The sequence below is a fragment of the Mustela lutreola genome, chromosome 3 (assembly GCF_030435805.1).
Source record: "Mustela lutreola isolate mMusLut2 chromosome 3, mMusLut2.pri, whole genome shotgun sequence".
Taxonomy (NCBI): Eukaryota; Metazoa; Chordata; class Mammalia; order Carnivora; family Mustelidae; genus Mustela; species Mustela lutreola.
In genome coordinates this window covers 128,834,970-128,851,602 of record NC_081292.1, presented here as the reverse complement: position 1 = coordinate 128,851,602, position 16,633 = coordinate 128,834,970, and the positions used below count along the sequence as shown (strand labels likewise).

Here is a 16,633-nt window from a genome sequence, read left to right as displayed (position 1 = left end):
TTCAAATTTATGTGAGGTGCTGTCAGTGATGGTATGTTGTTTCCTCAAAAGAACAGATACTACTTCCCTAATTTTGGGACTGCACACTTGGAGTGACACAGGTAATAAGGCAGCTCACCTGACATAAAGCACTCCATTTTGATCCACACGACGCTGCCAACCCACAGGAACTTGTATAGCTGGAAGACCTCCATCTTTGTCCCCTCCGTCATAGTCCTTGCCTCCATTCATTTTCTGTGTCTGCTTGGGACTCTCCAAAGATATCAGCAGTAAGATGATATCCTTATATTACAGGGCATGATGGCCTTCAAAAATGGCCAATGCAGCACAGTTTTTCCCAGACTGTACAAAATGCATTGGGAAGCTTCTGCTCAGTTTGGAACCAAGTCCTTGAAATCTGCCATTGTGGAAAAAATCAGTTTTCCATTATAATCTACATTAAATAAACAATATTTAATTCCTAAGGATGGTCTACATGGGTAAAAATGAGTGCTTCTGACTAAGGAAAATCATATTCACCAATGCTGGTACCTGCCTGAATTAGGGGAGGGGAGGAGTGTACAGTTTTTAGTTCAACATTTTGTCTTGAACCTTGATGTCAGGCTAAAATAACCTCTATAGTCTAGAGACCGGTCTCATTTTTACAGTGTGAGTCGGTTAATATTTCCAGGTACTACCCGCCTTTAGAGGCCACATTCTTTAAATTTTCTCTTCATCTTCCAATCAGAATCCAAGATGTCGTAGGTTGGTTCATCTGATGTTTTCATGTCTTCAAAATTCCAATAATGTAGCCTGAAACATATTCAAATGTGTAAACTTTATATTTAATATTGAAAACTGAGAAGCTGCACATGTTTAAAAATAGAATAAACTCCTAAGTGCACCAAACCACTTTGGTGTTCTCTGCCGTCAAAATTACATGTCAAGTTTGTCTTGCTTTCTTCTTCCGACTTGATCCCCTTACTCTAGTTAACCAATTTGCTTGCTCTTTGCCACATGTAACTTTCTAATTATTAGAGATAGATACATGATCATGGCATTTCTCTCTCTCTCTCTCTCTCTCACACACACACGCACGCATGCACCCAACCTCCTTCTTACAATAACAATATATCTATCGTCTCTTATTATCTCCTCTTATGCTCTTACAATTGGAAAGTTTCATATTAATCCAATTACATTTTATCACTTTTTAATTGTATATGCCCTTAAAATTTACTTTTCTTTCCAAATCATCATATTGGCCTCAAGAAGAACAGGTGTTTTTTAAAAAAATTAAAAGAAAATATACAGCACATTTTCAAGTACAAGAGATTCCTCTCACTGTTCTGGAATATAAGGGTGGGAGTTGCTTTATAGTTAAGATTTACAAATTCCTGTCTATTATGGGGTACTCTCTTAATTCCTTTATTTTTTTTTAAGGTTTTATTTATTTATTTGACAGAGAGAAATCACAAGTAGATGGAGAGGCAGGTAGAGAGAGAGAGAGAGAGGGAAGCAGGCTCCCTGCTGAGCAGAGAGCCCGACGTGGGACTCGATCCCAGGACCCTGAGACCACGACCCGAGCCGAAGGCAGCGGCTTAACCCACTGAGCCACATAGGTGCCCCTCTTAATTCCTTTATTAAGTCATAAGGTGCTGCTTGGGGAAAATACACTGGCTTGAGATAACAGCAATCAGTGATACTGTGGAAAGCTTGAAAGAAAGAATGAAATTGTTAAATAAAATAAAGATGGCAAATAAAAATTTTAAAAGATTTAGTACTTAATCCTAATGGAGAATGTGATGTAACAATTGCCAGCATTATTTCTGGTGGTATACAAGCCTTTCTATAATCAATTTAATATGTAGTGGGTAACTACATTGTGGGACTCATGAACTTATACTAAAGGATGAATAAAAAAAAATCATTTTTTTGTTGTATTTTATGAGTGGGACATATGGCTTGGGATAAAAAGGTCCAATGATAGCATCATCTACAGATTCAAAAAATGTTGTACTCAAACAACTTAACTGAAGGTGAAGATGATACACTCTTGAAAACTGTGTCAAAGGACGTAAGAATCATGAAAATATTAAGATTGTTTAAAAATTTTCAATAAAATTTAAAAAAAAATTTTCAATAAAAGGCTATTTTAGATGTTTAAAATATATATGTGTAACTTAACTAATTAAACTGTGTAAATACACACATAACTAGTTTATCTACATCCCTAAAAGCCTACAATTTAAGTCAGCCCCAAACATTTGTGGGCCTGTCTTTATTGAGAAAACAGGAGAAAGCCTTACACTAAAAGGCTTCATGTATTCAGGCATATGCTCTATTTGTAGCCTGGGCTCAGAGACAGAGCAAAGGCATTGTAATTTCGTATATACTCATTTAGCTGAAAGTCATAAACCATGTGCGTGGGTGCTGTAAACATCAACAAGCTATGGGAAAAGTAGTAAAAAATTATTGGGAAAAATGTGGGGTACAAAGAAAAGTGCCCAGTAGTATCATTCCCAGTGGTGTCTCAAGCTGTTAACATTGCTGGGGCCACTCCACTGTGTCTATGCTTCTCACAGAAATGACCCACTTGTCTCCCATTCCTTGTACCTTGAACCATGACTCCTGCTGATGATGTATGTGTTTATTCAAGTTTCATTTGATAGTCAGCAGCTACTAGGTACAGGGTACTACGCTCTGGCTGGAGTATCAAGATGGGAGGCACCTCTTTATCCATAGCCCAGGGTAATGTTTGCCAGTAAGGAGCTGTTCAGTGTGGAAGAATATAAAGAAAAGAGGGAGGAAGGATGAGAAAGGATGGAGAGAACAAGGAAGGGTCAGTCCTCCCCAGTGGAGTTCCCAGCGCTACTTGAAAGATGGGAAAGAGACATGAATTTTGTGTCATCCTGGACTCCCAGTTTTGTCAAATAGTAACAGACCCTGATTATTGAACCTTTTTTTTTTTTTTTAACAGTCCTTTTCATGCTTATTTTATTACCTTGCTTTCCCAATAAAAAGTAGAAAAAAGTTGCTGATCATTAGATTGGACTGGCTCTCATTCTCCTATTTTTGAGCTTTCTGATAATTTGGGGCCTCTTTTCTTTTTTCTTTCCTTCCCCCCCTTTCCTTCCTTCCTTCTTTTTTCTTTCTTTCCTTATTTATTTTTGTTTGTTTGTTTGTTTGTTTGTGAGTTTGTCTACTCTTGCATGTGATGCCAACTTCCCTGAGGCAGGCTGGCTCTCTCCATTAAGTAATTTGTGGACCTGCCAGAGAGTAACGTTGAATTGATTCCTGCCAAATGTCTCTCTCATATTTCAGTAATGAAAAATACAAATATCTGATGGCTGGGTTTTGCTTGGACCAGCAGTTCCCAAAGCATGGTCCTGGGACAAACATCGTTATTGTCAGTAATGTCCAGGAACTTATCAGAAATACAAATGCACAGGCCTGGCCCCAGACTTAAGGAATTAGAAACTCTGGGGGCCACTCTGTTCTTTAAGAAGCCTCTGGGTGATTCTGATGCATGCTCAAGTTTGAGATCAATTGGCTAAAGCCCCTGCCTCCTTCCCAGGACACGGCCGTCTAATATCTCCACACTATGCAGGCAGCCAGTCCTCTATTCCCTTTTGGCCCCAGGGGAGGTCATCCTTTTTTGCTGATACTTGGGCCTTCTAGAAGCAGCTCAGTTGCAGGAGCCTTAGGGACTCTTCACAGAGCAGAGGCCCAGAAACTACACAATTATCATTTACATATCTGTAAGTGGCCCCGATTTTCTCAACATTCATTTTGTGAATTTGGAAAATTCAGAGATGTTTGAAGGTGAAAATGAAAATTGAACTGTAATCTCACTGTTGAATAACAACCACTGCAAACCTGAATGTACTTTAATCATTGTCTTAGAAAGTTTTAAAAGCACAATTTAAAAAAGAATTTATAATAACAAACAATAAAACACCACTCCAAATTCACAATGAAAGCATTTGTCAGTTCTGCTTATGTTTAAAAACAAAGTACTATTACAGTTAGAGTTAAATACTATCTCCCTCTCCCATCTCATCTTTTTTTAGCTCTATTTCCTTCTCTTCTATCTTAAGGCAACCACCATCATGATTCCAGTCCTCTTTCTTCTAGGTATGCTTTTATTCCCTATTTATATTTTCAATATAAACAATTTCTGGTGGTGTTATATGTGTTTTAAAATTTTATATAAACACTCTCACACATACATATCATTCTGCAACTTGCTTTTTAAAATTGAGAGCTATCTCAGTTGAGATACACAGATCTATCTCTGTTGCAGATATACAGATCCAATTTGTTAATTTTTAACATCTGAATGGTATTGTATCATATGATTATACAACTATTCATCTACTGGCATATTTATCATATTAATGTTAGGTTGTAGAGTCTGTACATTCTCAACTTTTCAGATACTGCCAAATTGTTCTCCAAAGTTGCTCTGATTCCAAGTTTTTTCCATGTTATAAATGCATCTTTTCCTTTAAATATTGAATCATTACCACTTTATTTTCATCCTGAGCATTTGACTATGGTATTAAATACTTTTCCAAAATATGACTTTCAATTGCTGGATAGAATTTTAGGAGATATATCTATGTCTATAATTTATTTACTTCTCTTTTGTCAACATAGATTTTCTGCTGAATTTTCACAACTACAAATAAATCTGAGATAACTATATCTGTATATAAATCAATAGCCACTTTGTTAATTTACTGAGAATTATTTGGTAAAACAGAGTTGCATAATTTTAAGACCCTTGAAAAGTTTCTTAAAGTGACAAAAGGGTAGTTTTGGGAAAGCACTTCAGGCCATGGTTCTCAAACTTTTGAAACCCATGTATATCCTCTTCTGCTATTTATGAAAATCTTCTCTTTGCCTCTAAGATTCTGGTAAGTTTATCATTTACATAGACTCATCATTCAAGATTTAGTCAAGCTTTATTTTTATAGTTTATATTATAAAAACAGTAGTTTTTCTTCTTTTCTTAATTTAACATAAAAAACTACATATCTACAACATTTTTCCTTCATCTTCCCTGGAAATTCCATTATTACCTTGTTTATATGGCTTGGTGTAAGCCTAATATATATAGGTCAAAACAGAAAAGAAAGAGTGGTATGAAAGTTACCTCCATCTCACTAACATTCAGAATCAGGAATAGATCTTACACTTAGGACAGAATTTAAGTTTTTTTCACAGTTTTGGCAACAACAATAATATAATTCAAAAAGTGGTGTGTGTGTGTGTATGTGTATGTTCTGAGGAGATGTACCACAATTCTACCAACATTTTCATTTTCCTACTTCCTTTCAATATATAAATTAGTCTGAGAATGGGCTTTTGGGGAATTGAATTTAGTGGCTTGATTTACTTCTTTGCATTGGCTTCTTCTGACCATCTGGAATTCAAATTAGATGTCACGTCCTGGAAGACACTACACTATAAACCACAGGTAATCTCTCGGACTTTAAGTCACTGATACATCCTGTCATCCATCTGTTTGTTATCATTTATTTGTTTGTTCACCGGCTATCTCTTCCCAGCGGAGTGTAAACTCCCTTAGAGCATGAACGAGTCTCTCTAGGTCCTTCTTATATTCCCAGTTCCTGGTAGTGCCTGGCCTGGAGTAGGCGCTTAAGTGCTTCCTGAAGACTATGCATATTCTAATGAATCAACATAGTTTTATTTTCTGATTTTTGCCATGGAGACTTATAAAGATTTTTTAGCAATATATGCATCTAAAATGAAAGAGAGGTTTTTAAAAGAAGCCAATAGAAGCCAATGAGTATTAAAGTTGACAAAATATACAAAAGATGTTTTGCTCTAGATCTGTCCCTGAGGATCTCATAATCTCTGAGTGATGATTTCTGTGTAGAAAGTATGATAGGGCTTCTAAGAAAATTAACAGACTGACTTTGTGCTTTATTTGTAAAGTGTATCAGTTTTATTTATGAAGTAGTTATATATACATTTAATTGGATTAATAAAGAAACAATTAAATGAATCCAACAATATAAAAATTAAACTTGTATTTCAGTAGGATGCTAATTAATGCAATAGAGCTTTTTCTTCATTTGCTTTGCTGACATTCTTGTCAACCTAAGAATACACTCACTACTTAATGAAGTATTAAATGTATATTTTAAAAGTATTCTCGAAACATCATCAAGACTATCAGATTATGACATCATGAAAATTGATAAGTAGCTATTCTTCATAAATCCAGTAACATCAAACATTATAATTTCTTCTGAATTATGTCACATAAACTTGACTAATGGTAAAATAATAAGTTGATTTTTGAGTCATATAATTTCATGAGTAAATTCTATTAAAACATTTAAAATGACATCACACATTGATCTTGTACCCAGTGGAGTTCCTTGGATGTATAGTAGGATAGAATGAATACCAGATGAACTGCTGATTTATCAAGGTAAGACTATGTAAATCAGATAAAATACCAATATTTCATACATTATATAATTCTAAGCCATCATTTATACTCTTTATGCTATGGTTATCATCTTAGTCCTTGAAATATTTAAAGTTAATTAAGAAGTCTATTCGATTCCAACATTTGCAAGTGAATGCCTCATGTTCTCCAGCTGGGAACAAATCTCACATAAAACCTACCTCTATACTTAAATTTCGAAATAATTATGTACACACCACAACAGATATGATTGGATTAAAAAAATAACATCAGCATTAGCATTTTGGAGAGTAATGTCTGAGTGGCTACAACATTATTATCATTTGATTGGGTAAAAATGGATATACTCATAATCTTTACATCATTATTAGTTAAATTATGCTGTTAGAGCAACCCTCAATCACGTTTCTCCTTTCCAATTACCTTTCACCCTCCTATCAATTATTCAAACAGCTCCTTCACAGTACTTAGCCAGCCCTCCCATCCAACCTCCCCATCTGTTTCACCTTTCACCTATTTATTCAAGCTATATGCATTTTTATTTATGAGCACACTTATCTTGCAGTTACATCTTTTTTCATTTTTAAAAAAACTTCCCCTTAGATTATCCCTATATTCATTCTGGTTCTTATTGTCATTTGGTTCTTATCTTCATTGTATAGCACTTTTCTAAAACATACTTCTCATATGCATCCAATGTAAGGCTCTATCAGGTTCTACTATCAGGCTCTACTTACCCCAAACTACCCTCAGCCCATTTACATTTGTTTCATACAGTTGTGTTAGGGTACATCTATAAGCACATCTTTCCTGCCCTGATTACTGAAGCTCTCCAGTTCCCAATGTCTTTGCCCTGCTAGGGCAGAAAAGTGTAAACATTCACAACCTATACATGAGGGATCATATTTACATAGGAGGGTTACATTTTTTCACAAACTCGGAAGGTATGGGAATAGGTTCCTCAGAAGGAGGCCAGTTCTTAAAGTCAAGGTAACAGGCATCTTGGCTTATGCCCATCTATGGTTAGGGGAATTATTTATATCCATTTCTAGCTGCCAATGCAACTTATATACTCTAGTCACACAGAAGTCCTCAGAGAGCAAAATGTTGAGTATAGTAGACTGCAATTGGCCTGTAGCTCCTTTTATCAGGAAGTAGGATTTATTACTCTGCACTTTGAATCTAGTCTGGCCTTGCAACTTGCTCTGACCAGTGGAATGTGATAGATGTGATAGACTCAAGTGCTGAGTCTAAACCTTGCATCTTCCACCCTTGCTTCTTGGAATGTCACTGTCCCAAGAACAACCTGAACCAGGCTGCTTAAGAATGGGAATCCAGGTGAGGAGAGACAAGCTCAGCTAGTCCAGTCAAAACAGCTGGCTAAGACATGGGAGTCCAGTCAACGCCATGTGGACCAGGGATGAGCTGGCCCAGCTGAACCCAACCTACACTGCCAACCCACAAAATCATGACTATTTTTTCAGAGCCAAAAATTATACAGAAAACAACCCATAAGCCTAAAAATAGGGTTTTATGTAAATTAATTATTGTATTGAGCAGCTATGTAGCTCTACCCTTTATTAGTTTGTGACCTTGGGCAAGTTTTAAAATTTCTTTCCTTTATAAAACAGAGATTATAGGGGCGCCTGGGTGGCTCAGTGGGTTAAGCCGCTGCCTTCGGCTCGGGTCATGATCTCAGGGTCCTGGGATCGAGTCCCATATCGGGCTCTCTGCTCAGCAGGGAGCCTGCTTCCTCCTCTCTCTCTGCCTGCCTCTCTGCCTGCTTGTGATCTCTCTCTGTCAAATAAATAAATAAAATCTTTAAAAAAAAAAAAAAACAGAGATTATAGCCCTATAGAATTGTTCTGTGGATACAAGTTAAAAGTTTTAAACCAGGGGTACCTGGGTGGCTCAGTGGGTTAAGCCTCTGCCTTCAGCTCAGGTCATGATCCCAGGGTCCTGGGCTCGAGCCCTGCATCAGACTCTCTGCTCAGAGGGGAGCCTGCCTCCCCCTCTCTTTCTGCCTGCCTCTCTGACTACTTGTGATCTCTGTCTGTCAAATAAATAAATGAAATCTTAAAAAAAAAAAAGTCTTAAACCAGTGGCCAGCACACAGTGAGTAGCTAAATTATTATTTATGCATAGCTATTAAAATCATGTTATGGAAAACTTAATAGCACTGTAAAAGATCCATGATATTGTCAGGTGAAAAAAAATACTACAAATCTTCATTTACAAAAATGCTGCTACATATGTAGATGTGGAACAGAGCAGCACTGCCCTCTCACTGGTTGTCTCTAGCTAGTAGGAATATGAATGATTTTTATTTTCTTCATTGCTTTCCTGTATTTTCAGAATTTTCCATAGCAAAAATATATTGACTTTTCAATCAGGAAAAATATTATTTCCAAAAAACTAAATATTATATCCATAGATCAGCCAAGTAATGTTTTCCTAATCTTTAAAAGCATTAGGGAAACATTTTTTGGGAATAGTCACAAGCCTTGTGCCTAGTATTATGCTATTATTTTTCTTTCTGTTTTAGCCAAGTAGAGAAAAATATACAAAATCCTACATTAACCTGGATGTTCTAAATACTAGAAAAACAATTAAGATTATCCCTTTGATTGGTTCTAAAATGCTTCAGAGTATCACTCTTAATTTTCTGCTTGGAATATATCTCCCATCCCTACATTCTTGTTCATTAAAGCAACTTCTATTTCTCTTGGTTTAAATGTCACTTCCTCAGAGAGGCCTTCCCAGGTTTCTCTAACCATTAGTTGGTTTTCCAAGTCTAAACTGGGTACTCCTTGCAACTCCTCCTTATAATGTCCAGTATTTCACATATATTACTGCACATAACTAAGCTTTCTTTTTACCCTTACCATTCTGCATGACTGTAAAGAAAGAGCAATTGGGAAAAGTTAAAGCTTCCCCTTGTGCCTTTAAAAATATTTAAGGGCACCTCAGTTCTTGATTTTGGCTCAGATAATGATCTCAGGGTTTTAAGATCGAGCCTGGCACTGGGTTCGGCACTGGGGGTGGAACTTTCTTAAGATTCTCTCTCTCCCTTCCCCTCTGCCCCCCATGCTCACGCAGTCTCTCTCTCTCTAATAAAAGAAATAAATAATTAAATAAAGATAAAAATATTCAAGGAAGTGGAAATTGAGGGTCGGTATACATATGTAAAAAATTCTTACTATACATTCTTTTATTTATTTATTTGAGAAAGAGGGAGAGAGAGAGTATGCAAGTAGGGGGAGGGGCTAATGGATGGGGAAAGGCAGAGAATCTCAAGAAGAGATTGTGCAGATGCCAAGGTTGGGCTCATCTCATGAACCTGAGATCAGGATCTGAGCCAAAACCAAGAGTTGGAGCCTTAACTGGCTGAGCCACTCATGTGCCCCCATTTTACTTTCTTAAAAGCTAAAAAGTATACAATCACTAGCTCCCAAATATGTATTCTGAAAAAAAAAAGAGAGGACTGTTTAAAGTATAATAATAAGTTATACCAGCACATCTATAAATTAACTGATAAACTCACTACACTGCTGAGGGAAAAATTATTTATGATTTCTTTCTGCATTAGCCACCAGCAGAGTTTGCTATTTTCGTTTTTCTGTAGTATAGTGAAGTTTCTCTTAGAGAATACTTAGAAAAAAATACTTGTCTGCATTTACATAATCTATTGTAGAGTAGACTAAAGAAGTTTAAGGAGTAACTTTCATATTTTATCTGTACATTACTGGTATTGTGGCTACTTCAGGAACAACTCAATATATACAGGCCAAATCATTGTTGAGAAATGATGTATATCAATTTTTCCCCCCAAACTATACAAATAACAAGACAATTATGAAAACATCAATTTGAAGAGATATATGCACTCCTATGTTCTTTGCAGAATTATTTACAATAGCTAAGATACGGAAGCAATCTAAACATGCATTAATGGATGAATGAATAAAGAAGATGTGGTACATATATACATGATGGAATATACTCAGTCACAAAGAAGAATGAAACTTGCCATTTGTGACAACATGAATGGACCTAGAGGTTATTATGCCAAGTGAAGTAAGTCAGATAATGAAAGACAAATACTACTGGATTTCACTTACTTATGGAATCTAAAAAAATAAATGAACAAACAAAATGAAACAAAAACAGACTTGTAGATACAGGAAACAAACCTTTTGTTACTAGAAGGGAGAGGGCTTGGAGGGTAGGCAAAATAATGAAGGAGATTAAGAGGTAAAACCTTCCAGTTATAAAATAAGTAAGTCATGAGTATGTAATGTACAGCATAGGGAATACAGTCAGTAATGTTGCAATAACTCCGTATAGGGACAGGTGGTAACTAGATTTATCATAGGGATCATTTTGTAAGGTAGGAAAATATTTAATCACTATGATGTACACCTGAAAGTAATAGGATATTGTATATCAGTCATACTTCAATTTAAAATTAATTAAAGAAATCTGTGTTAAAAAAAGAATGAGACAATTATGAATTATGCCCCTCTGGGGTTGTATAACATATTTAAACAACTCATATTTATATACTCTTTTACATACAAGTGTTTAGCACTCTTCAATTCATCTGGCAATAGATACCCAGTTACTACTTGGAGTAATCAGTTCTGTAGAGAGGTAATGGTGCCCACTAACCTTGAAAATCAGTTTACTCAAGGAGGGAATAAGAAGACTCCTCAGCCATTGTAGAAACCCACCCAAAGATACAGTCTCTAAATATGCACCAATATCTAGGAACACTCAGGTCCAATCAATGCTTCCAACAAGTGTAATTAAATGTAAAACATAACTATAGTCTAGTTGTTCAATAAGGTCTTTCAAGAAGGAAGAGAAGGAATATTATCTCTGTGTGGATTCCAAAAACAGGAGTCCAAAGCATATAATCCCTCGGTCCCATGAAATAAGTGAACTTTTACTGTGTTTATGTAGCTGACACACCAGGAACAAAATGAATGAGTAGTAATACCTACAGATGTTTTGTGGTGTCATATGAAAAGTGTCTCAAGGAAACTCCACTTAGCATTGGACTGCTAACTGGAATGCTGAGGGAGGCAGAGGAAATGTAGCAGCCAAAGAAAACTTATGCACAAGTATTCAGGTTGCAGAGGAAGGCAGTTTCAGTATCATAAAACCAGGTATAGAGTGTCCTAGAGAACATGCTGAAGAAAAGCAAAACCTGTAGGAAATGAAGTCTCTAATTTAACAAACAGTTAAGATACAAGACTAAGTTACAAACGAGAAGACTCTGGGCCAAATCCCACTTGCAGAAGTGTTTGGCATGTACACAGTTTGAGACTAATAGTAAAATTAGTTGACTATATTTAAATTAAAGGATTTCACATGAAAATTTGCATTTCCTGCTTTACCTGAGAAACTGGACAATGTGGTAATACTAGGTCAACATTCCTGCCTTTCAACAATTATCTGGAACGGAGCAGTGGCTGCTCCTTCAGAAAGGACTTGGCTCTCCAGTTCAGTGCAGTGGGTTGCTGCTTCATTCCCATCAGCCTGGCCTCTGTAGGCACTTGGGTTTCCAATCTCTGGAATAGAAAGGACCTTGAGATAAGGCTTGAAGGACTCACTGTGGCCTCTGACAAGAAGTACAACTTTTTTTTTTTTTTTTTTTAAACAACCACTTAACCTACACTTCATAGTTTCTTCACAGTGGTGGAGAATGAACTCAGTGGATCATCACACATTAGTATGTGAAGAGCTGGTAAGGCAGTTAAAACCATGAGCAAACAGTTAATTTTCTTGATAAAATTGAAATGACTGAAACCATGGTGATTTTTGAGTTGGAGGAGGTAGAGGTTACACAGAATTCTCACCCAACTTCAATCTTCTATCACCCCTTCTTTTATAGCCCCATCATCAGTAACACCACATTAGCATTATCTTAAGAACTCATCTTGGGATAAAAGAATTATGGAAGCAAATTGTACATTACCATTATTGAGTTGTAAAATGCCACCCCTTGACTTTTAACATTGTTTCCTTTCAGCAAATAGGAAAAAAAATCACAAGGACTTTCAAAAGTGTATTTGAGACCTTTTCACCCCTTACTCTATTTTCTCCTAGCCATCAAGGAGACATTGACAAGGTTCTTTCTCAGTCAGGGCAACATAATCCTTGGGACAGTGTACTCATTTTGTTCTCTTTCCATAGCTAATGAACAACCTTCTGATTTTTGTTGGATTTCATAGGTGCTTTGATATCAAGTTCATAATTTGGATATTTGGTATAAATATTTCAGTCAATGAAGGCAAATAAACAGATAAATGGCTTACATTTGGCTTATACATTAATTTCTTATAAATACAGGTGATCTGTATCAGACCCTAAAAAGTCCCATCACCCATGAGAGCAATGGCAAATAATTTTTTTCTTGATTTTCTTTATTTTTTAGAGTAATCTCTATGTCCAACATAAGGCTTGAATTCATGACTTTGAGATCAAGAGTCGTGTATCTATTGACTGAGCCAGCCATGCACCCTCAACTTTTTCTTCTAATTGGAAGAGTAAGGACCACATGCTGGACCATAATTACGACACAGGATGCTCCTCCATCTTTGTGTATTTCCTGAGAGCCAGCCTACTTGTTCTTTTTTTGCTTTTGGTTTTAGGCCAAAGCAGGACAGGGGAATGTGCATAGGACATGGTGTACATATGCTTGAACATTGCTGTTTCTCAGAAAGCCGCCAGGAGAAACAAAGCACCAGCTAAGGAATATGGAACCTAGATTAAATAACTATGTCCCTGTAGTCCTGATATATTAAAGGCACTCCAGACATTAGGTTGAGTGTTTTAACTATTTACTGGGCATCAACTACACGTGAAGCACAGTAATGGATATCAAGGAACTGAACATAAAGAGCATACATGACTGGGAGGTGGAGGGCAGGGAGTAAGGCAATTAGGAAAACAGGTAATTACAATACTGAATGACACTGGCTATAATAGGGCTAAATGTGGAGTGCTAAAGGAGCACAAAGAGCGAGCTAGTCTAGTTTTCAGGGATCAGAGAAAGGGAGACACAGGATATATTTAAAGATGCACTGAAGTTAGACAAAGAAAGGTTAGTAGGAGACCTCAAACTTCATCTCATCCGTGCATATGATCTTAGTTCCAAAAGAGTCATATTGAAGATTTTATGTTTCTGTCTGATAACAATTCCAATATTGGATATATATTTTTAAGCTGGTAAGCAAGCATAAAGGTCTCATTTTGTCAGACCTTTTAACCTTGAGATGGGCTAAGTGATGAAGCATTAATGAATATTTTGTGCAGGAAGGTCTGGATGCCTGCCTCATGCCTGAAACAGAAAACAGTGACCTGATATCCAGATAAGCAGATACTGTTTTCTAGAAGAAATACTATCAAAGTACAATGATTCACTTCAATAAGAAAGTATTTTTAGATGTGAGTGCACTGGAAACAGAAGCTAAAATGAGCAAGATATGGATGAGGGAGTTTTAGCCTGTAGATAAAGTAGTTCAAAACCATTTGGAAGTATATCCTTCAATAAAAGAAGTTCATAAGTGATGAAAATAAGGTGACTACTATTCTAAAGCTATTCAAGACAAAGGTATGAACAATATTAGCTGACTTCCTACCATCTTCTGGGAACAGCACTGAATATTTTACACATAAATATATTAACTTGTTTAATCCTTATCACAACCCTATACATAAACATTATTATTTTTTCTTTTCTAGAATTAAGGATATGGAGGCAAGAGAAATTAAATTAGTTTCTCTTTTTCTCTCTGGTAATTTATATCCCCCTTTCCTATTTTATTGTTTTTTTCCTTAGTGTTTACCCCATTTTACATTTACCCTACTGTTATTTCCTCTACATTTTTAACATTTACCGTCTTGTGATTTCCTCTGACAAGAGCATAAGCTCTGTGAGCACATGACCATATAAATCATCACAACAGAAAAAATTCCTTATAATTTTTTGCTTTAGGTTCAAGACTCCTTGAAAGCTGGCTGTCTTACAACTTTTTAAAAAATTTCTCATAGCACAAAGTATAGAACCTTACACATGCTGGAGTCAAAAATATTTGTCGAGTGAACGATGAGCATAATTAATCGGCAAGCATGTACTGAGTCCTTGTCATGCTTAGCACTGCACGTGTCACTGTCAGATTGCAAAGTACAGAATACTATCAATGTTCTCAAAGAACTTAACACCTAGGAACAGAAATAGGTAAATGCATGAGGAATACCCAGGTGCAAAATAAGAAGGTCTCACATTTCATTATTTCCATTCTTCAACCTAATAATATCTGAAAATGCTTACTGAGCACTCCTCCCAAGACATCCTAGTAGTTTGCTGCATTTAACTTTCATGGAAATGCCAGGACTGTTCAGTTTCATGCTTATGCACGTGTTGTTCCCTGGACTTAAGATTTCTTTCTGTATTCTTTTTTTTTTCTTTTTAAGATTTTATTTATTTCTGAGAGAGAGAGACCGCACAAGTAGGCAGAGGGAGAGGGAGCAGAGCAGGGAGTCTGAAGTGGGGCTCCATCCCAGAACCCTGAGATCTGACCTGAGCCAAAGGCAGGCAGATGCTCAACCAACTGAGCCATCAGAGTGCCCCTTCCTTCTGCATTCTTAAAGCAACCTTGTATTCTTTACACTCTAGGGTTAACTCCTCCATAAAGTCCCATCTAGACTCCTGCTCAGAGTTACTTATTCATTCCTCTCTCATTCTGCAGTGCTAATTGCATGCCGACCACAATGTTTTATGCACACGCATTCCTTGTTTCATATAGCTTTGTTTTTGAGGTTGCCAAACACATTACCAGGTACATGGTATGCAAACAATGTGCTTTGAGTTGAATTATTTGTTTTTCTCACCTTTCAAAACGCTAAAGAAATTTTTTACTCCCTTAAATATAATAATAAAATAGTGAAGTTCTTGTAAGTAATATGTTTTTTTTTTTTTTTAAGATTTTATTTATTTATTTGACGGAGAGAGATCACAAGTAGGTAGAGAGGCAGGCAGAGAGAGAGAGGAGGAGGAAACAGGCTCCCTGCCGAGCAGAGAGCCCGATGCGGGACTCGATCCCAGGAACCTGAGATCATGACCTGAGCCGAAGGCAGGGGCTTAACCCACTGAGCCACCCAGGCGCCCTTGTAAGTAATATGTTAAAACCACCCAGTAATATATATATAGGTGGCTAATTGTAGGTGTGTATTCAACCAAAATCAAATGGAGTCTGAATAGAATCTACTTTTCTCTTATCCTATTTTCAGTATAATTTCTAAATTTGGGGGCTGTCTGCAGTGCCTACAAGAGTGCCTGGCACAGAGAATAACTTTTTGAGTAAATGAAATGAATGTTTGCATACAAACTAAATGCCATGGCATAAAATAAATGTATTATAGGAACTCAGAGATGAGGTAACAAATAATAGAATAGTGAGCTAATGGTTAGGAAATGTAAAATCTGAAATTTTCTAGCTCTATATAATATTTTTATTAACATATAGTATATTATTTGTTTCAGGGGTATAGGTCTGTGAATCATCAGTCTTACACAATTCACAGCACTCACCATAGCACATACCCTTCCCAATGTTCATAACCCAGCCACGCTATCCTTCCCATTCCTCTAGCAACCCTCAGTTTGTTTCCTGAGATTAAGAGTCTCTTATGGTTTGTCTCCCTCCTTGGTCCCATTGTGTTTCATTTTTCCCTCCATTCCCCCCATGAACCCCCGCCTTGCCTCTCAAATTCCTCATATCAGGGAGATCATAAAATAATTGTCTTGCTCTGATTGACTTATTTCACTTAGCCTAAAACCCTCTAGTTCCATCCATGTTGCTGCAAATGGTAAGATTTCATGGTGGTTTTTGATAGCTGCATAGTATTATATCATATGTGTGTGTGTGTGTGTGCACGCACGCACGTGTGTGTGTGCTTGTGTGTGTATACAACATCTTTATCCTTTCATTTGTTGATGGACATCTAGGTTCTTTCCATAGTTTGGCTATTGTGGACATTGCTGCTATAAACATTTGGGTGCACATGTCCCTTCAGATCGCTACATTTGTATCTTTAGGGTAAGTACCCAGTAGTGCAATTGTTGGGTTGTAGGGGTAGCTCTATTTTCAACTTTTTGAGGAACCTCCATATTAT

At 36.7% G+C, this 16,633-nt stretch overlaps 1 protein-coding gene across 4 annotated transcripts in view; it reads right to left on the bottom strand.

Moving 5' to 3' along the window:
- Positions 1 to 16,633, bottom strand: part of MBD5 (methyl-CpG binding domain protein 5) — a 186,866-nt gene that overhangs the window by 63,471 nt on the left and 106,762 nt on the right. For 3 of the 4 annotated variants that reach the window (XM_059166783.1, XM_059166781.1, XM_059166785.1), the window contains 2 exons: positions 11,851 to 12,024; positions 119 to 792 (listed from right to left, as the gene is read on the bottom strand). In XM_059166783.1, the coding sequence (XP_059022766.1) occupies positions 119 to 231 (113 nt within the window). In that variant the 5' untranslated portion in view covers positions 232 to 792; positions 11,851 to 12,024. The remainder of the gene's footprint in view (positions 1 to 118; positions 793 to 11,850; positions 12,025 to 16,633) is intronic. The other variant, XM_059166784.1, reaches the window with a different exon arrangement.